The 18,135-nt window shown below is 41.4% G+C and overlaps 1 protein-coding gene across 3 annotated transcripts in view; it reads left to right on the forward strand.

Moving 5' to 3' along the window:
• ITGA6 (integrin subunit alpha 6) overlaps positions 1-18,135 on the forward strand; it is a 75,703-nt gene that overhangs the window by 47,380 nt on the left and 10,188 nt on the right. For all 3 annotated transcript variants that reach the window (XM_076005655.1, XM_012781943.3, XM_012781944.3), the window contains 14 exons: positions 2,473-2,571; positions 2,814-2,875; positions 7,500-7,660; positions 7,841-7,984; positions 9,802-9,914; positions 10,039-10,228; positions 10,319-10,402; positions 10,502-10,581; positions 10,735-10,812; positions 10,900-11,002; positions 12,296-12,469; positions 13,861-13,959; positions 14,062-14,172; positions 14,271-14,369. In XM_076005655.1, the coding sequence (XP_075861770.1) occupies positions 2,473-2,571; positions 2,814-2,875; positions 7,500-7,660; positions 7,841-7,984; positions 9,802-9,914; positions 10,039-10,228; positions 10,319-10,402; positions 10,502-10,581; positions 10,735-10,812; positions 10,900-11,002; positions 12,296-12,469; positions 13,861-13,959; positions 14,062-14,172; positions 14,271-14,369 (1,597 nt within the window). The remainder of the gene's footprint in view (positions 1-2,472; positions 2,572-2,813; positions 2,876-7,499; positions 7,661-7,840; positions 7,985-9,801; positions 9,915-10,038; positions 10,229-10,318; positions 10,403-10,501; positions 10,582-10,734; positions 10,813-10,899; positions 11,003-12,295; positions 12,470-13,860; positions 13,960-14,061; positions 14,173-14,270; positions 14,370-18,135) is intronic.

Genomic DNA, 18,135 nt, shown 5'->3' on the forward strand with positions numbered 1-18,135 from the left:
CTGGTGGTGTTGGTCACGCACCTCGGCCGTCTGGGCCACGCGAGCCACACCCTGGGGGCGGTGTGGTACTTACCGTGTGCTCTCCCAGCGAAAGCGTTGAGAATGTGCTGTGTCTGGCGGTTCTCAGACGCTGCGTATAAACGCAAGCTTCTCTCTGCTCGAATAGCTATTGAACTTAAAATAATATGTTTTGAAAAGGTAAAAGAATATATGATATTCGGCTATTTTAGCTAAGTTTCCATCAAACAGCAATTTGAAGTTCTCATTTCATTTTGAGGTATAACCCTCAACTTATCAAGGAGCCTTGACTTCCTGTACCAAAACCTGGTTACCAAGTTTTCCCTAATAGATGACCAAACTTTAGTCAGTTAAATATTTGCCTCTCTCTGTGTAATTGATATCTTAATACCCTTACTTTCTTGTCCTTGAAAGTAGATTGACTTAACAAATCCTGTAAACTTGTTCCCTCTTTCCTCACAGTTAGTGTGAAAGTAAATTTCAAAATCCTTTGATAACAAGAGGAGGACTAACCCCCTTATTTTACAAATGAGGAAAGTGAGGCTCAGGACTTGCTTGAGCTTTTAATTTTAAGGCTGGATCCTGAGAGACAGGATGTGTATACCTAAATCTTCCCAACTTCAGTCCTGGGCATTTTTTGGCCACTAAATCATACTAGTACTTCAAGGTAATTAATAAATAAACACCAGTTAAACATGAGGTAGCCAAGCCAATAAAACAGAAATTAAAGTAGACCTTAGGCAGAAATGTGTGTTAAAAATATTTTCTTTTGAAATTTTTGTCACATTAAAGCATTAATACTATGATATGTAAAACACTCTATGTCTGTGGGAACTGATTAAAAAAATGCTTGTGTAATTTTGCCTTTTAAATATGCTCTCAAAACTTAATGTATTTAGTTTGTATCTTAGAAAGTAGCAGCTGTCTAAATATGAAATAAAAATAGAAAGGTAAACAATTGTGAGATAAAGGAAAATGGAGAATCGGGAACTGTGGTGGTATTGGCCCTGCCTTCACTGTGAATGGACTCGTGCCCTTTCTAGCCTACCAATAAATTGATTCCAGAGGTTTGAGCTGGCTGTTTGGGATTTGGAATGCATATTCTTGTAAAAACACTGTTTCCCAGGATGGCTGGGTTTGCCACAAGCCCACTAAAGTCAGCCTAACTGAATCCTCATGGTTAGTGAAACCGTAGACCTCATTCTGGGTTCTGGCGGAGAGCGATGGAGGTGGGAGCTGAAGAAGTTTCTCCCCATCCCACTCTCATGCCTAACCACTGTGTACCTGTATTTCTTGTGCCTGTGGCAGAGGTCAGGCCGTAGCCCCTGGCATCCCCTTTGGCTGCAGGGAACAGGGGAGAGATGCGGAAGGGGGGAGAAAGGTGTTTTTAGAGGGCGAGCACGGATGAAGTGTGGGAGTCCAGTTGTTCGAATGTTTCCAGCTTTTCAGCGTTGGGGTGGGCAGAGAAGAGGTTGGAAGAGGTTCAAGTTTTTGCTTACAGAGATACTGTGGGGGTAGAAAAGTTGTATTCAGTCTTGGCAGCAGGAGGCAGAGACTTAAGGTTGGGAGTGGGAGATGGAGGGAGGCTGAAGAAGGGCAACTGTTACAAGGTGAGACTCACAAGTTTAGGATTTCCTGCATTGCTAGGCTTACACACTGTAGACATCCTGATTATGAGCATCCTAGGTGCTGGGTGTATTTTGGTGTAACTTCTTTGGAGGGTATTTTGGCAAGATTACTCATAGTTAAAAATGCACATATTCTTTGACTCAAATTCTGCTAGGAATTTATCCTACAGATGAACTCAAGAGTGTGCATAGATGTATGTACATTGATTTGTTGGAGCAGAACATGATGTCTACTGATTAGGACTGGTTACATAAAGGATGTTATTTTGAGACAGTGCAATACGACCAGTGTGAAAAACAGTGAACTAGGTCTATGTGTATAAATGTGAGTAGACTTCTGCAATGTTAATGAACGAGAAAAAGCAACATATAGAACAATGAGCATAAAAAGTTCCTGTTTAGTTATATATATAACAAAATTATATATTTTTATATTTTAAATATTTTTAACAGAAGCACATATAGACAGATATGTATTTGGAAGAACATACAAGGGTACTTGAGTATTTGGGTGGGAATGGAGACAAAATATTTGCTTTAAAACACTGAAACTTTTACGTGTTGGATATATACTCATAAGTCTATAAGATTTTAAACAAATACTGTATGATCTGATTTTATATAAACTTATATCTATATAAACTTACATCTATTCATTGTTGTTTTCTTCAGCAATGGGGAAGAAAGTCGCATGTGCGAATATTTTTTTTTCCCTGTGGTTTTAAGGATACACTAGGCAACTAAGGATGCCACCTGGTATGTGAATTTAACCTCATGTTCAAGGTAACAAAAGGCTGAGCTTATTTTTTCACTCCTTTGTGTTCAGATCCCGGCCTGTGATTGATATTCAGAAAACCATCACAGTGACTCCTGAGAGAATTGACCTCCGCCAGAGAACTGCGTGTGGGGCCCCCAGCGGGATATGGTGAGTGTCCCTGTGTTGGTGACTCATCCTCCGGTTCCTGCCTCTGCTTGGTGGTGACCCTGTGGCCCTGAGGAGCACAGGGAGGTCCCAGGAGTGCTGGGTGAAGGGAAGAGGCACCCGTCAAGTGTTTATATAACATATTACCAACGTGCAGTTGGAGGGGATCAAAGGTGGGGGATGTGTCAGGTTTTTTCCACTGCAATAATGCATCTTTTAAGAAATATGTGTTTGATTTTATACAGCCTCAAGGTTAAAGCCTGTTTTGAATATACTGCCAAACCTGCAGGTTATAATCCTTCGATATGTAAGTACCTAGTACATTTAAGTGTGTATACATATATATATATATATTTTTTTTTTTTCTGTCTGTCAGGTTGAAAGTTTTGCATAAATCACAGAAACATAAAACTGCAGTGGCCAAAATGGGTCCATAAATTCTTGTTTAAAGAACGCAGGGTATCTTTTGTCTGCCCTTTAATCAAGAAGGCCCCAGCACAGCGAGGGAGGAAAAACTCTCCGTTTAGTCTCCATTTGAATTTTCCAGAGCAGATGGTTTAGGACAGAATGCCTTGGAAAAGTACTTACTTGCTACCACAACCGTTTCCTCCGTTTCTGCCTTTGAAAAGCAGTGTGGAAAATTGGTTTTGTGGCCGGGAGGTGGTGGGTGGCGGTGGGAGGGGAGCCGCAGGAGCCAGAGCGCAGCGTGGCGCTGTTGCCAGGCATGCTCGCCGCTCCGGGTCGGCCTGCGTGGCCCAGGACACCCAACCTGGCTTCCCGAGTGCCCGCCCCTCAGGGGTGGCCCTGAGCAGGCAGAGAGCTCTGAGCTCCTGGTTGCAGCCTTGATGCTGCCAGACCCTGCAGTACAGGGCAAGTCCCTTAACACTTGAGTTTTTAATTTTCCCATCAGTTAAAAAAATACATATATACCTCTAATAGTAAAGACTATGTAGGATTGTGGAGGAGATGAAATGAGAAAATGTGGTGAAAAGCAGTTTGTCATTTGTAAGATCTTATTCTGCTTCCTTTCTTTGTAATCCAAAAGGGTTTTTGACACAGCTTTAGACGTTGCTAACAACAGTGATCCTAGCTAAGGTCGCCTGTGGTGTGTTTTAGGAGTGGCCACCCCTCCTCAGGTGTGGCTGCAGGGTCAAGTGTAGGGGTGTGGGAATTTAAAGAGAATCTTTTCTTCAAAGAGGAGGTGAAAAGAATGAGAAAACTCCCATCCTGGGTCAGGCCACGGTCCCAGCGGCTCTAGTGTATCATGTTTGCCACCAAGGGACTTTGTGAAGGACAAGGTCATTCCGTCCTTTCGTATGTTTGTCAGTCTTTACTACACCTTGAGGTAATTGAGTTCTCTCTAGTTTTCTCCTTATTATCTAGAGTATTACTCTGTATTCTTTATTAAAAAAAGATGTTCCTTCTAATATCCCAGAAAGTAACCTAACTCACATCATCTAATGTTGTTTGAAACTGAAAAAATAACCTCATTAAGGACTAGGGTTCACAGTGGGGAGTCTGCTCACGCAGGTCAGGACTCTGTGTAACTGTACTGTAATAATTACTTAATTTTATGTGGAGTTCTTGTGTAACACTCATGAAAGTACCTAATAAGGTAACAGAATGAAGATACTGACCTGATAAAAAGATTCAATGAATTATGAAGAATAATGGTTTAAATCAATATGCTGTGTCTTTAATAAAACGTCTGCCTTCACCCAATTTTCACTGTCAGAGGCTCACTTGACCTTAATCTTTCCAGATTCTAAGCTGTCCTCAGGTGGTGTCTTCACCTCTGTGGGGCCGTCTCCTGCTGTATGGTCCCCAGTGGGACTCATGCCTTTCACAGAGTGTCCTTAGGGTGGACGCATTAGGACCTGGTGCACAGGGGCACTGTGGCCTTTCACGTGGCTTTCTGATGCCGTCGGCATTTTGTCGAGTATAGAAAGCAATTCTTTGTGTGGCTTTTTAATGACAAGAAAATGTATACCATGACTCCTCAGGATCTGTCATCCTTTTGGTATCGTCTGTGTTATTTTTACCCAAAGGCAGTACCTTCCACTTGCCCAGTTGAATAACAGGCCCTGTACCATTGTTGGGAGTGGATTAGAGACACTAGGAGAAACAGTGATTCTCTGACTAGGCAGGGGAGAGGAAATGGAGAAACATTTTTATTCTATCCTGATTGTTATTTTTTCAAATCACTCTCAGTTGGACTATAGATGTGAAGTCTCATCATAGCATTCCTTGTCTTTCCCTACATCAATAATTTTTATAAAATAAATTACAAGTTTTTTCCTAGCTTTAATGCAGCCTTAGATGCCACGTGTATTTATTACTTGTATATTATATAACTACTCCATTAACCGAGTGTTCATTGATGGTCTATTATGGGTAGCACTTTTTCCTTGGAAGACATTTAGAGAACACTGGCTCTCATTGCTCGTACTTCCACAGCATTGGGAAATTCTAAATGAGAGAAAACAGAACTTACACAAAGCTGTGTTAAATTAATACAGCTGAAATCTTTCCCCAGTGTCCCAGGATACTGGGAAAGTACTGAGTTTCTTATTTTACCAGGCTGTTTAACTCAGCAGTCCTTAGATATGGTGTTCCATACATACTGAGATCTGTAGTAAGTATTTTACTTAGCTTGCACCTCAGAAGGTCAGCAGAGGGGCCTGCAAGGATTTTTTCAGTTGCTGTGAACTGTCGGGAAGGTTAGAGCAGGTAGAGTGGGTTTCATAGGTAAATGGTTTTCTTGCCCCCACACCTCCTGTGCTGTCGCCATGAGGGGCTCAGCGTGTGAGCCTTTATCCGGGTCATTGTGAAGTTAGCAGGTCACTCACAAATGCACGATGTCAGGGCCTAAAATGGGGGAGCATTTGGCAGCTGTGACACTTAAGAATTTTTCAGATGAGCCGGGCGCGGTGGCTCACGCCTGTAATCCTAGCACTCTGGGAGGCTGAGGCGGGCGGATTGCTCGAGGTCAGGAGTTCGAAACCAGCCTGAGCAAGAGCAAGACCCCGTCTCTACTATAAATAGAAAGAAATTAATTGGCCAACTAATATATATATATATAATTAGCTGGGCATGGTGGCACATGCCTGTAGTCCCAGCTACTTGGGAGGCTGAGGCAGAAGGATTGCTTGAGCCCAGGAGTTTGAGGTTGCTGTGAGCTAGGCTGACGCCACGGCACTCACTCTAGCCTGGGCAACAAGTGAGACTCTGTCTCAAAAAAAAAAAAAAGAATTTTTCAGATGGACATAAAAAGTATTATTAAAACTGTCAGTGTTTCTGAATTTTGGTCTGATCTGAATGGCTATTGTTTCGGCGTGAGAATGATGTCAAATTGTGTGTATGTGTGCACACGTTCACGTGAAGCAAGTTATTCCCTCTTCTGTTCGTCTGTTCTACAAATCGCCTTTCTGTCAGGTGTTGTGCTAGCTGCTGGGGAGTGCGGTGGTGAGCAAGACTGACGTGGCCCCTGTCCTCAGCTTTGCCTCACTTTGGAAACAGGCGGTCACAGTGAAGTGTAGGGATTGGAGAAACCAAATATGCTGGGGTCACAGGGAGAGGCCAGGACAGGCTCCCTTAGGAAATGAGCTCCCAGCTGAGATCTGAAGGGGAGGTGGGGGAGGAGGGAGCCCCGCCAGGCAAGGTGGGTGCCTCCTGCAGAGGCCTGGAGCCCAGCCAGTCGAGGACGGCTAGGAGGCTGTGTGAGGCAGTGTCTTCTGTGTTGGCGGTGGAGACTTCAAAGCTGGCGATGCCTCTGCCCCTCGCTGTATGACCCTAAGCCTCCATTTCTTCATCTGCAAAAAGAAGCTATTAAAATAGATGCTCGCAAAAAGGTCTCTTCCAGCTCTAATGTGAATTTTAGAATGTGGGTTGTTGGTTTTCTGTGTTTTGTGTAGCAGATTTCTGTCCTTGAGGCTGCCTTCTCTGGCCCTCTGCACACTTTGGTTTGCTTTCCTTTTGATGGCTAGTGAGTGCTTACTGAATGTAAGTAATTTAAGTATTGGCCCACGAAAAATGTAGTTAGCGACCACATCCAGTGAACCAACAAAGAATGCATTCTGAGGTCAAAAAATGAGATTTTGATACCCCAAATCCTGGCTTGCCTCCAGGCTCCACTAGTACAGGGTGACCAAGAGCAAGCTGTTCCCTCCAAACTGGTGGAGGTTGGAAACTTTGATTGTGAGAGCCATGTTAGGCTGACAAATGGGGTCTCCTGCCACTAAAAGGAATATAGTTTACCTTTTAATTCTTCCACTTTTTAAAAAATAAAGGTCTCATCCTACTGTCAAAAGACTTCTCTAATATATATTATCGTTCTGTTTAGACAACTACCCTTTATCAGTGCTTCTTAAACTTCAATATGCATAAGAATCTGATGCTATTAAAACACCAATTCTTGTTCCTTGGGTGCGGATGGACCTGAGGTTCTGCGTTCCTTACAGGCTCTCAGGAGTTGCTGCTGTTCTAAAGACCTTTTCTGAATAGTAAAGGCACAAGAACACTTAAGCATCGGATTTGGAAAAGGAGAGAGCTAGTCTAGGCCCTTCGGGAATGTTGGTCCCTCTAGTATCCTTAGTATTCTGTGGGTTCATGAAATTCAGTCAGAAACTGATCAAGTCTTATTAACAGTAGCTGCTGCCAAAAGGTTTTTGACTTATTCTCGAGCTCCCCCAGGTGGCCCCAATGAAAATTTAACTTTGAAACATCGCCAACATGAAAAGGAAGGAAAAGACAGCTTGACTTGAAACATCACAATCATCCAGATGTCCGTTACCAAGAAATAGAAACAATGGCAATGGGCGAAAGTGTTGTTTTAGAAGGAATTAAATATTTTAAAAGGACCTCAACATACTTGTAGCTGGATTGTGCACGAATGCACTTAAAGTTAATATAATTTTGTTAATTTTATCTAGCAATCGTGGGCACACTTGAAGCTGAAAAAGAAAGAAGAAAATCTGGGCTGTCATCAAGAGTTCATTTTCGAAACCAAGGTTCTGAGCCCAGGTATACTCAAGAACTGACTCTGAATAGGCAGAAGCAGAAAATGTGCATGGAGGAAACCCTCTGGCTACAGGTGAGGGCTGCAGACAGTCACTTCCATTTTTTCTAAATAGGATGGAAGGTAGGTTTTATGGTGATATACAGATTTATGAAATTTATTGTAGCAACCCACTAATCAATACAAAAACCATTGTTTTGGAATTCTCCAATAGCATTTATACCATGCTTAACTATATGGCTGCATACTTTTTAGGAAAATATCAGAGATAAGCTGCGTCCCATTCCCATAACTGCTTCAGTGGAGATCAAAGAGCCAACCTCTCGTAGGCGAGTGAATTCACTCCCAGAAGTTCTTCCAATTCTGAATTCAAACGAACCCAAGACTGTTCATACAGATGTAAGTCTTTGATTTTTGTGTGGCTGAAGTTTTCATCACATTACGATGCTAAATTAAATGTCTTTGAAGGCAATAGAACTAGTGAGTGGCTTTAAAGGTCATTCCTTTGTGTTAATATGCTTCTTCTCATATATGCAAAGTTTGAGAAGACTCATTTCCCAAATTAGCAATGATAGAAACATGAAATATAATTTGGGACCACGTATTTTTTTCATCATTTTGGGCCACTGTCACTTATTGAAACAGAGCTTATATTGTTGGCAGAGCTTATATTCTCACATCATTTCTCCTGTAGCTGTATGTAGAAAGAAAAATACATCATATTTTACCGTGGAGAACATTAGAATGTAGAAAACAAATTGCTATTACTTGGAACATTAAAATCAAGGAATGTCAAAATTCAGCAAAACAAAGTATTATTTGCAACGACATGGCCATTTAGTGCCTAATGTAGCCTAAGTCATCTTTGGAAGAAAGATTTATATGATATGGCTTGCTGGATACCTTATGAGGGAGAGGTCTTTTTGCTAGGGTATAATAGGATGGTTAAGGATTAGTCTGGCAAGCTATGACATCTTTTTTTTTTTTTTTTTTTTTTTTTGAGACAGACTCTTACTCTGTTGCCCGGGCTAGAGTGAGTGCCGTGGCGTCAGGCTAGCTCACCGCAACCTCAAACTCCTGGGCTCAAGCAATCCTGCTGCCTCAGCCTCCCAAGTAGCTGGGACTACAGGCATGTGCCACCATGCCTGGCTAATTTTTTCTCTATATATATATTAGTTGGCCAATTAATTTCTTGCTATTTATAGTAGAGACGGGGTCTCACTCTTGCTCAGGCTGTTTTCGAACTCCTGACCTCGAGCAATCTGCCCGCCTCGGCCTCCCAGAGTGCTAGAATTACAGGTGTGAGCCACTGCGCCCAGCCAAGCTATGACATCTTGATTTGGCATTATGCACTTGCTGTCACAATCCAATGGCAATGGAGTGTCTGTCCATTCTGTGGCTTCTGGGTACTGGTGGCTTGTGAATGTAGTTTTATAGAAGTGAGCATTCCTTGCCTTAGGCTCAGGAGCTGATGCCTAAATCTACACTTGGTCAATCTTGTCACCAAATATAATTCCCTATATTTTTGTATACTTTCATGTACTTCAACATTATTCATTATCATGTTACTATTTCCTTATATGCATTTCCAGCTCCATAGCCATGTTAAACATAAGCAAGGAAACAGTTTTCCTAATTATATATCAGTGTGATTATGGAGCACTCATTAGCATTGTGCTAGACAACTCTGCCATTGGCTTATTTGACTTTAAGCTCTGATTCCTCATCTGTAAAATGGGGCTCCTAATAATAGTATCTTCCTTGGAGGTCTAGCGTTAAGGATTAAATGAGCTAAAATATGTAAATTGTGGGTTAGCTAGCATCATCATAATTGATATTTCTTACAGTAGCCCTATAAAGTAGGGTGGCAGTATCCCCATATGACTAATGATGAAACTTAGACTCTGAAAGATTAAGTGACCTGCCCGAAGCCCCACAGCTAAGTAAGTGGCCGAGCCAGGTGTGGAACCCAGGTCTGTGAGGCTGTGGAGCTCACACTCCTTACCACACTGCACTGCCTCATTGCCCTGCTCAGTGTTCTTAAGACACAGTTTTGCTGAAGGATGAAATGGGAGTTAGATGCATGGCAAAGTACAATTGAAACTTGAATTCTGCAGTGGTATTTGTCACAGAGGGAAATGAACTGCCAGTCACCTATTTAGATGTTTTGCTGAGTCCTGAATGGCATAAATGATAATGGTTTTATTTTCCTACAGGTACACTTCTTAAAAGAGGGATGTGGAGACAATGTGTGTAATAGCAACCTTAAACTAGAGTACAAATTCTGTACCAGAGAAGGAAGTCAAGACAAATTTTCTTATTTACCAATGTAAGAATCGCTCTATCGCACTAGCAAAAATGACTCTGGCTTCACAGTGGCTTTTTGTTAAAAAAGTGTTACTGGAAATGTATTGAGGACTTTGTCTTTTTCTTTGTTTTTTTTTTTTTAATAGTCAAAGAGGTGTTCCAGAACTAGTTCTAAAAGATCAAAAGGATATTGCTTTAGAAATAACAGTGACAAACAGCCCTTCCGATCCAAGGAATCCCACAAAAGATGGTGATGATGCACATGAAGCTAAACTCATTGCAACATTCCCGGACACTTTGACTTACTCTGCATATAGAGAACTGAGGGCCTTCCCTGTGAGTACTCCTAGAGACCAGCTGGGAGGGAAAAAGTAACCTGGTATGGCAGATGAATGTATTGTGACCTGGTATGATTTTCTGTTACAGGAGAAACAGCTGAGTTGTGTTGCCAACCAGAATGGCTCACAAGCAGACTGTGATCTTGGAAATCCTTTTAAAAGAAATTCCAGTGTAGGTGATGCCTTCACATATTGTTTTTTTTAGTGTCTTAAATTCCATTACTGTGTCTATAAGCATGGCCTGTGTTAATGGCTATTTATGTTTTTTTAGGTTACTTTTTATTTGATTTTAAGTACAACAGAGGTCACCTTTGACACCACAGATCTGGATATTAATCTGAAGTTGGAAACGTAAGAGTTACTTCAGCCTTTCCATTCAGAATTATTTCATGAAAACATGAGTAGTCAGTGAATTAGCCCTGATCTAACTCATAAAAGAAATGTAATTGTAATGAGAAAACTGACTGTTAAAATAAAACCCTATTGTTTCCTTTTCATTTTCAGAACAAGCAATCAAGATAATTTGGCTTCAATTACAGCTAATGCAAAAGTGGTTATTGAACTGCTTTTATCGGTCTCTGGGTAAGTGTTTGTGTTTAGCATAACAAATCAATGCTTGAAAGAACTATTTACAATCCTCACTAAAACTGGTGGTTTTTAATTTGACAGAGTTGCTAAACCTTCCCAGGTGTATTTTGGGGGTACAGTTGTTGGTGAGCAAGCGATGAAATCTGAAGATGAAGTGGGAAGTTTAATAGAGTATGAATTCAGGGTAAGTTGGAGCGATTGGTTCTTTTGTTATACCAGAAGCTAACATATATAAGATATGGTCTTGAGTATGTAATTTTAGCAAATAAGTAGCAATAAATAAGCATCATAAATAAATCTTCAGTTAAAAATGAATTTGCCAGTTTTTAAACAACAATACTGGCTTATAATAAAAATTTTATCTTCCAGAATGGAGAACAACAACATAGGACTTTGATCAGAATCCCATGCAGTTTTGTATAGGTGGTATAGAAACAAAGTAATACTTGATTCCCCCCCCCAGTCTATAAAACAAAAAAATCACAAAGTAATTTATATTTGGCTTTAGAATGTTTATAATTTATTTCTTCTTCCATAATGAGGTCATGTTATTGCTTGTGGTTTAAAGAATATTAATGTTTGTTTACCTTTCACAAACCCAATTTTGTGATGGTGAATATAGATTTGGTATATGCCAGTAAGGAAGGCTATGATCAGCTCTGAACCACTTCAAATTAGGCAATCACGGTGACTCTTAGTCCAGTGGAGAGAACACAAACACCTGATATGGAGTCCACTCATAATTCAGTGTGGGTTTAGGTCTGTATGGCTCCAGTCACATCCCTGAAAGCATAGTGACCGTTATGGCGTGAAAGTCTGAATTGTTAAGAATGGACCCACCTCTGATGCCAGCAGGATGAAGAGGCTGAATTCTCTTCTCTGTGTCTCTTAGCATTGTAGACACAGCCGGGACAGGTAGTGGTGGTGGTTATGATCTCTGCAGGTGTGCTTGAAGAAGAAGTCTGTGGGTTCCAGAGTAGCCCCCACACAAAGAGGGCTCTTACCTCCTGCTTTTGGCTTATGCTGCAGGAAGTTGTTTTCTTCCTAGCCTGGACGCTCAGATTCATGGCTGTCATGTGGTTTTACACAAAGTCTCCCCTGGAACAGAGGCAGCTTCACTTTTGCAGTGAATGGGCTGTTCCAGAAGCAAGTTGGTGGTGCACAGGCTTTGTCATCTGCCAAGCAGGGTGCTTACAGAGCGATTCACAAAAGCACATGTGATGTTTCCCTGGGCTTGGTGAGAACATAGCATATCTACACTGCTGATTTTGTTACACACAGAAATTGTTCCTGGACTGAATTAACAATCATTTATCTCTGACCTTTTTTTCCCCCTGTTTTTATTGACAAGAATCTTTAAGCACAAATCTCTATTTTGATTATCCTATCTATCGTCTAGTTTTGGAAATCTGTGCTTTTATTGTAGGATTATGCTGGATATTTTTTACCTTTTTTCTCTTGTATTATTTTCTAACAGGTAATAAACTTAGGCAAACCTCTTAAAAACCTTGGCACAGCAACTTTGAATATTCAGTGGCCAAAAGAAATTAGCAATAGCAAATGGTTGCTTTATTTGGTGAAAGTAGAATCCAAAGGATTGGAAAAGATAACTTGTGAGCCACAAAATGAAATAAACCTCCTGAAACTAAAGGTATGGTGGTGGGTTTACCTAATGTCTCTGTAGCTATAAATAAGAGAAGCTAGCTTTTCAGGAGAATATGATAGTATCCTTAGGAAACTGGCAGGTCGACTTTTTCTTTGGTTGTTACACTCCCTCTCCTAAAGTTGAGTCACCAAGTTAGGCTGAGGCATTTTTGCTGCTTAGGGACTGTTAAGCACATGAGGCAGTCATTCAGTGCTTGCTAAGGCAAATGACATTTTCAGAAGCTTTATGACCCAATAAGAGATACATAAAATAAAAAGGATTGAGATGTGCTCCTGGTGTTGAACCCCCAATGTTAACTCCAAGTATAGAACCAAACTCACTGCAGAAGATATTGGCACCTTAGCAAATGACCTTGAAATTTTTCCATTCTTATTTTTTAAACTAAATATTTATTGAGGACTTGTGTCTCAGGCACTGTGCTAAGCATTTTGTTTGCATTTTCTCACTTCATTCTCTTGTTAGTCCTGTGCGGTATTTTGATTATCTCCGCCCCTTCACAGAAGTCATTGAGATTCAGAGAGATTAAGTAACTTTGTCAGAGTCACTCAGCTGTTAAGAGACAGATTCTACATTCAAGCTCCATTCTGCCTGATTTCAAAGCCTGCAATCTTCACCCCTCCCTGTCCTGCTTCACACTTACATAACTGGTTTATTTATGTCCCAGTGTGATGAAATTTTGCTTTGTCATGGCATATGTTTCTTTTAAATTTTAAGGTGACTGGGTATGATTAGTGGTTGTAGTTGGTGGCTTATAGCATGATCCTCTACTCATCAACTTTAAAGAACAAGATGATCAGCCTCCCCCCAAAAATGATCCTCAGGGATGAATGACCCTCCCCACAAAAAAACACCAAAATGGACCATTATTCCTAATCTTTGCTATAAGGAAAATGCAATTTAATAGTTCTTATGGCTTACTTTTCAGTGTTTTGCTCTGAATTAGTCATATAATGGGTCTTTTTGCTTCTTTCTCTGTTCTTTGGTGTGTATTATTCATTCACGATGTGCTGTTTACCACATGTTAGGTACAGAGCCGGGTGCCAGGGACATAAAAATGTGATTTGACCTCTGATCTCAATATGTTTATAGTTTGGTGGGGACAAGAAAGCATCTTTCTCTTTCTCTGAGATTGAAGGGCAGAGTAGGAATAAATTCAATCTAGCCTTGTGAATAAATTGATAAACTTGAATTTAGAGTGGTAATACCACTTACTGGTTTTATACTTACCTCTGTGCCTTTAGTGGCAAGAGAGGGATGAATATTAATTGTTGATTCTCTGAACTTAGCATTATTTGTGAGGGCATGCTCAAGAGCTTTGTAAGGCAATAATAAAGAATTGTACAATATGGAACTATTTTGGGTATACTTCTTTTCAGGAATCTCACAGCTCAAGAAGGAAACGGGAAATTGCTGAAAAACAGATAGATGATAACAGAAAATTTTCTCTATTTGCTGAAAGAAAATACCAGACCCTTGTAAGTATTTTTCGAGAGCTGTGAATATTTGACAGAGGATGAGGGGGGAAGGACTTCCCCAGAAGGGCGGCTTTTGGTGACCGGTCTTCCTCTTCTCCCTAGAACTGCAGCGTGAACGTGAACTGCGTGAACATCAGGTGCCCGCTGCGAGGGCTGGACAGCAAGGCCTCTCTGGTGTTGCGCTCCAGGTTATGGAACAGCACGTTTCTAGAGGTGTGGCCCTCCTGTGAGGCTGTCCCCCTGGAAGTCATTTGCCACCGCCTAGGACATCTCTCACTCCCCTAATGCATTCACTAACTGTCTCCAAACAGGAATATTCCAAACTGAACTACTTGGACATTCTCGTGCGCGCCTCCATCGATGTGACTGCCGCTGCCCAAAACATCAAGCTGCCAAACGCAGGCACACAGGTGAGAGGTGCCCAGCTTCACTCAGGTTGAGAGCAAGTCCCCTTTCCCTCTGCCCCACGCCCTACGCCCTGGGCCTGAGGTCATGCTCTTCGGTGCTTATTTCCCTAATATTCCTATTACTCCCGTCAAAGAAAAGACAGATAATGTCTTGACGTGCTGCCACCTGATGCTGTATTTTAATAGAATCATTGAAAAAAAAGGAAGGAAATCTCGAGTTACCTAGTTCAGCAGTGGCCATGTGGATTTGAGAGCTGTTGGCTCCGTGAAAGAATGGGTGCACCTTGCAGCCCTGCAGAGACCCTTACGCTGTCCCTGAGGCTGCAGCCGTTGTTGGAATATCCCAGTGACGGAATGCATATGCCACAGGTGGCCAGTTGCAATTATTAGAAAAGATCTCTTTAAGTATGAAACCTACATTGAATCTGGTAAAATAAGTCCCTGATTATGCCTCTTAGAACAAGTCTAAAATAAGTGCTGTTTCTGGGCCATGTAGCAGGGTTTTTAGGTGGTTAAAGGAAACGGTCATGCCTCCTTGGACACGTCTCTTACTCCCTTCAGAGCTATGCAGCCAGCTCTTCAGTTATCCGGCATATGGGGCACAGCTGGACTGGTCCTGGCCTCTCCCTGCCAGGGCCTGCCTGCCCTGTTGGACACTGTGACTCCCAGCTGGGCAGATTAGCTGAGATGTGGTCTGCTCAGTCCCGCTTACCCTGGGGCCTTTACCTCCCAGCCTTTCAGCACCCACACTTCTGTCAGTCCAGCCTAAAATTTGGTTTTTAAACTTTTGCTGAGGATTGTGTTTGAATTTTTAGCAGCAGCTATTTTTGTGTTAGTGTTCTACTGAAACTTTCAGATGTTTTCATCAGAATTTGTTGTCAAGCTATGCTTCCAGTATCCTGTCCTTGAGCAGTTTTAAATAAAATCTAAAAGCATGACTTTAAATGTATCCTCACATTTTATGTGATTTGCTTTGGGCTGATTGTTTCAGTTTGCAAAGTAATTTTGAATCTTGATCGTTTGCTCTCTCAACTCTCTATTCCTGCAAGCTTTATCTTTTTTAAAACCGAGAAGCGTGCCTTCATCCAGGTAATTAACAAAAACATTGAACAAGACTAGGTGCAGAACCTTGTGTTTTGAACCACCAATGAGGGATTCCTGGGGGGGGGGCGATCTAGAACTCACAGGGACCTTTATCAGGATCTTGAGGCAGAACCACTGCATGTCATGGTGCAGATCATGAATGAGAAGGTTTTGCAAAAGAGACTAGAGAAAGAAATATTGTGAATTCCTGCTCTTATGTTAATCTGCCAGTCTGCTTATGGAAATGTTCTGGCATCAGTTGTTTATAATTTATCATCCAAGCCAGAATACATTTGTTTGGGATAAATCCAAACTGGGCAGGATGCTGGGACAAGTGGTGTCAACCAGGACTGTCCCAGGCTCACCAGGACATGTAGTCACCCTGGCTTTATGTTATCTTTTGCAGGTCACTCCAGCCCACCTTTCTACATCTTATCAATAAGGCATTGTAAGGGACTTTTAAGTAAACCACACCTTCCCTGAGAATCCTCTCTCTGCATCTCTGACTGAAGGCAGCAGCTATAACTTTATGTAACTGTAAATCAGCAACTCTGAGAATCACTGAGGTTTTAGAGCTGGAAAGAGAACACTATGCGGGGAAGGGACTAACATTAATTAATGTCCACAATTTACTAGATTCTTTATACTCTATCATTTAAACTTGGGAAGAATGCTGAGGTAGAAACTGTACCCATTTTACAAACAAGCAAATTCCCAGAGGAGATGTAATTTGGGGTCCTGGATTGAAACTCATATTTGACTCCAGGGCTCCTGCTCTTTGACTTTGTGACACTTGGTCCCCACATCTCAAAGTGAGATGAGAAAACTGAGTCCAAAGAAAGTTGTCTCCCCTTAGGGTCATGCAACCAGCACGTGGAACAGGGACCAGGCCTGGGGACTCCTCTTTAAGCCCTCTTCCTCTGGAAGATGGTAGAACCGGAGACCCTGGGATCGAGTCCAGTGGCTGAGTCACAAGTGAAAATGAGGTTCTCTTGGGCATTTCATGTTCTTAGGACTTGGAGAGCTCATGCCTCCTAATGAGAACTGGAGTCTTTGCTGTGACCCTGCTTTGTTTCATAATTGGTAGACTGAGAATGGATTACTGGTCCCTTATATCTAGAACCTGTTTTTTACCTGTAGTCTTCTGATACTGATACCTCTTCTATTTTCTGTGATTTCTGAGATACAATAACTCAGATGTTATCCTCCACTTTCTTTAGTATTTTAAGGTACAGCTTTTCCAGCCCTAAAGATTTGAGCTTGATGCCGGTATCAAGATGCCTTCTCCTTACTCATTGTGGGTTACAGTTGCACTTTACCTTGGTTTCATCTGTCCTTTCCAGTCTGAAGATCATTTTCTTTAGTGATGGAGGCAAAAGAGGTTGAGTGATTCAGTCTTTTCTTTTGATCTGAATGTCAAAACAACCTCTTGTTACCTTTAATCCTGGCTTTAAAACAAAAAAAACTAAGAAAGAAAAAAACATTTTGTTTGTTTATAACCCAACCAATTTCAAGAATTCTGTGTTCTCCTCTCAAACACTTTTAAATGAAAACATTGTTATAACAAAGTCAGAGAAAACAGAAGTCACCTAATTGATCCAGCTGAGATGATTACATTTTAGCATCAATTAAATTAAATCCATCCAGTTATCAAGCACCTATTAAGGACATGTGTGTGCCTCCCTGGGCTAGATGCTAGAGAAGCAAAGTTTAATAAGATACGGTGTCAGTTAAGAACTTCATGTCTAGGAGATGGAACCAGGAAAGAATTGTTGAATTAAGCCAAGGAAGGAGGAGTTGTTTATTGGTTGTGTTTATATATCCCCGCTTCATTCCTAAGGAAGCAAGTAGAGAGTATCCAAACTTCTGGCTGCAAAAGGTAAAAGAAAATAGGATAGATAAAAAGCACCTAATTCTTCAGGGGAAGGACATTGTCTTCTTTGGCTCTGATAAATTCAGAGAACTTGAGAGATGGATCCTTTTATAAGGTGACCACTTATATGAGGGACATTCACTAAGAGGGTATGCGTCCTTAATAGATAGTTTTGTAAAAGATATGAAAACCCCCTTACCAAGTGATTTCCTTTACTGATGGTCAATAAGAGCAGTGGGCGTTACATTACAGAGTAGTTTAGAGAAAGTGTTTTGGCAGTTGTCACGCTGATGTGGTCTAAGCACTGCTACTGGTAATCAAATTTAATGCCTCAGCACAGCTGAAGCCCTTTCCCCTTATGGGCATGTGATGAATGGGGTTCACATGCATAGGTCATCCCCATGGAAATGCCTACATTTTAATGAAACCAAAAGAAAGAAATTGTTTTGGAGTTATAAAGCTCTGCAGTCATTTCTGTTCACCTTAAGCCATTGTTGTTCATCAGTAACAGATGCTATGACAAGATGAGACAAGGCTTCTCAGAGCTCTGGGAACTGCAGTTGATCCCCGCCCCCTACCCCACCCACCTGGTTCTGTGGCCAGCTGCCCCTGTTCCCAGTCCCAGCTGGATAATGACTGTCATACCAAAAGGAAAAAAAAAAAACTTCAATTGACACTTTAAGCAAACAGCCAATAACATCTTGCACACTGTGGCCTCTCAGTTTTTGAGACCACAGAGCACATCTGCCCTTTAAAAGTGTAGCCAGCCCATCCCCTAACTTCAGTGAGTTTATCTCCTAATATTTAAAAGGC

Source organism: Microcebus murinus, chromosome 8 (genome assembly GCF_040939455.1).
Source record: "Microcebus murinus isolate Inina chromosome 8, M.murinus_Inina_mat1.0, whole genome shotgun sequence".
NCBI lineage: Eukaryota > Metazoa > Chordata > Mammalia > Primates > Cheirogaleidae > Microcebus > Microcebus murinus.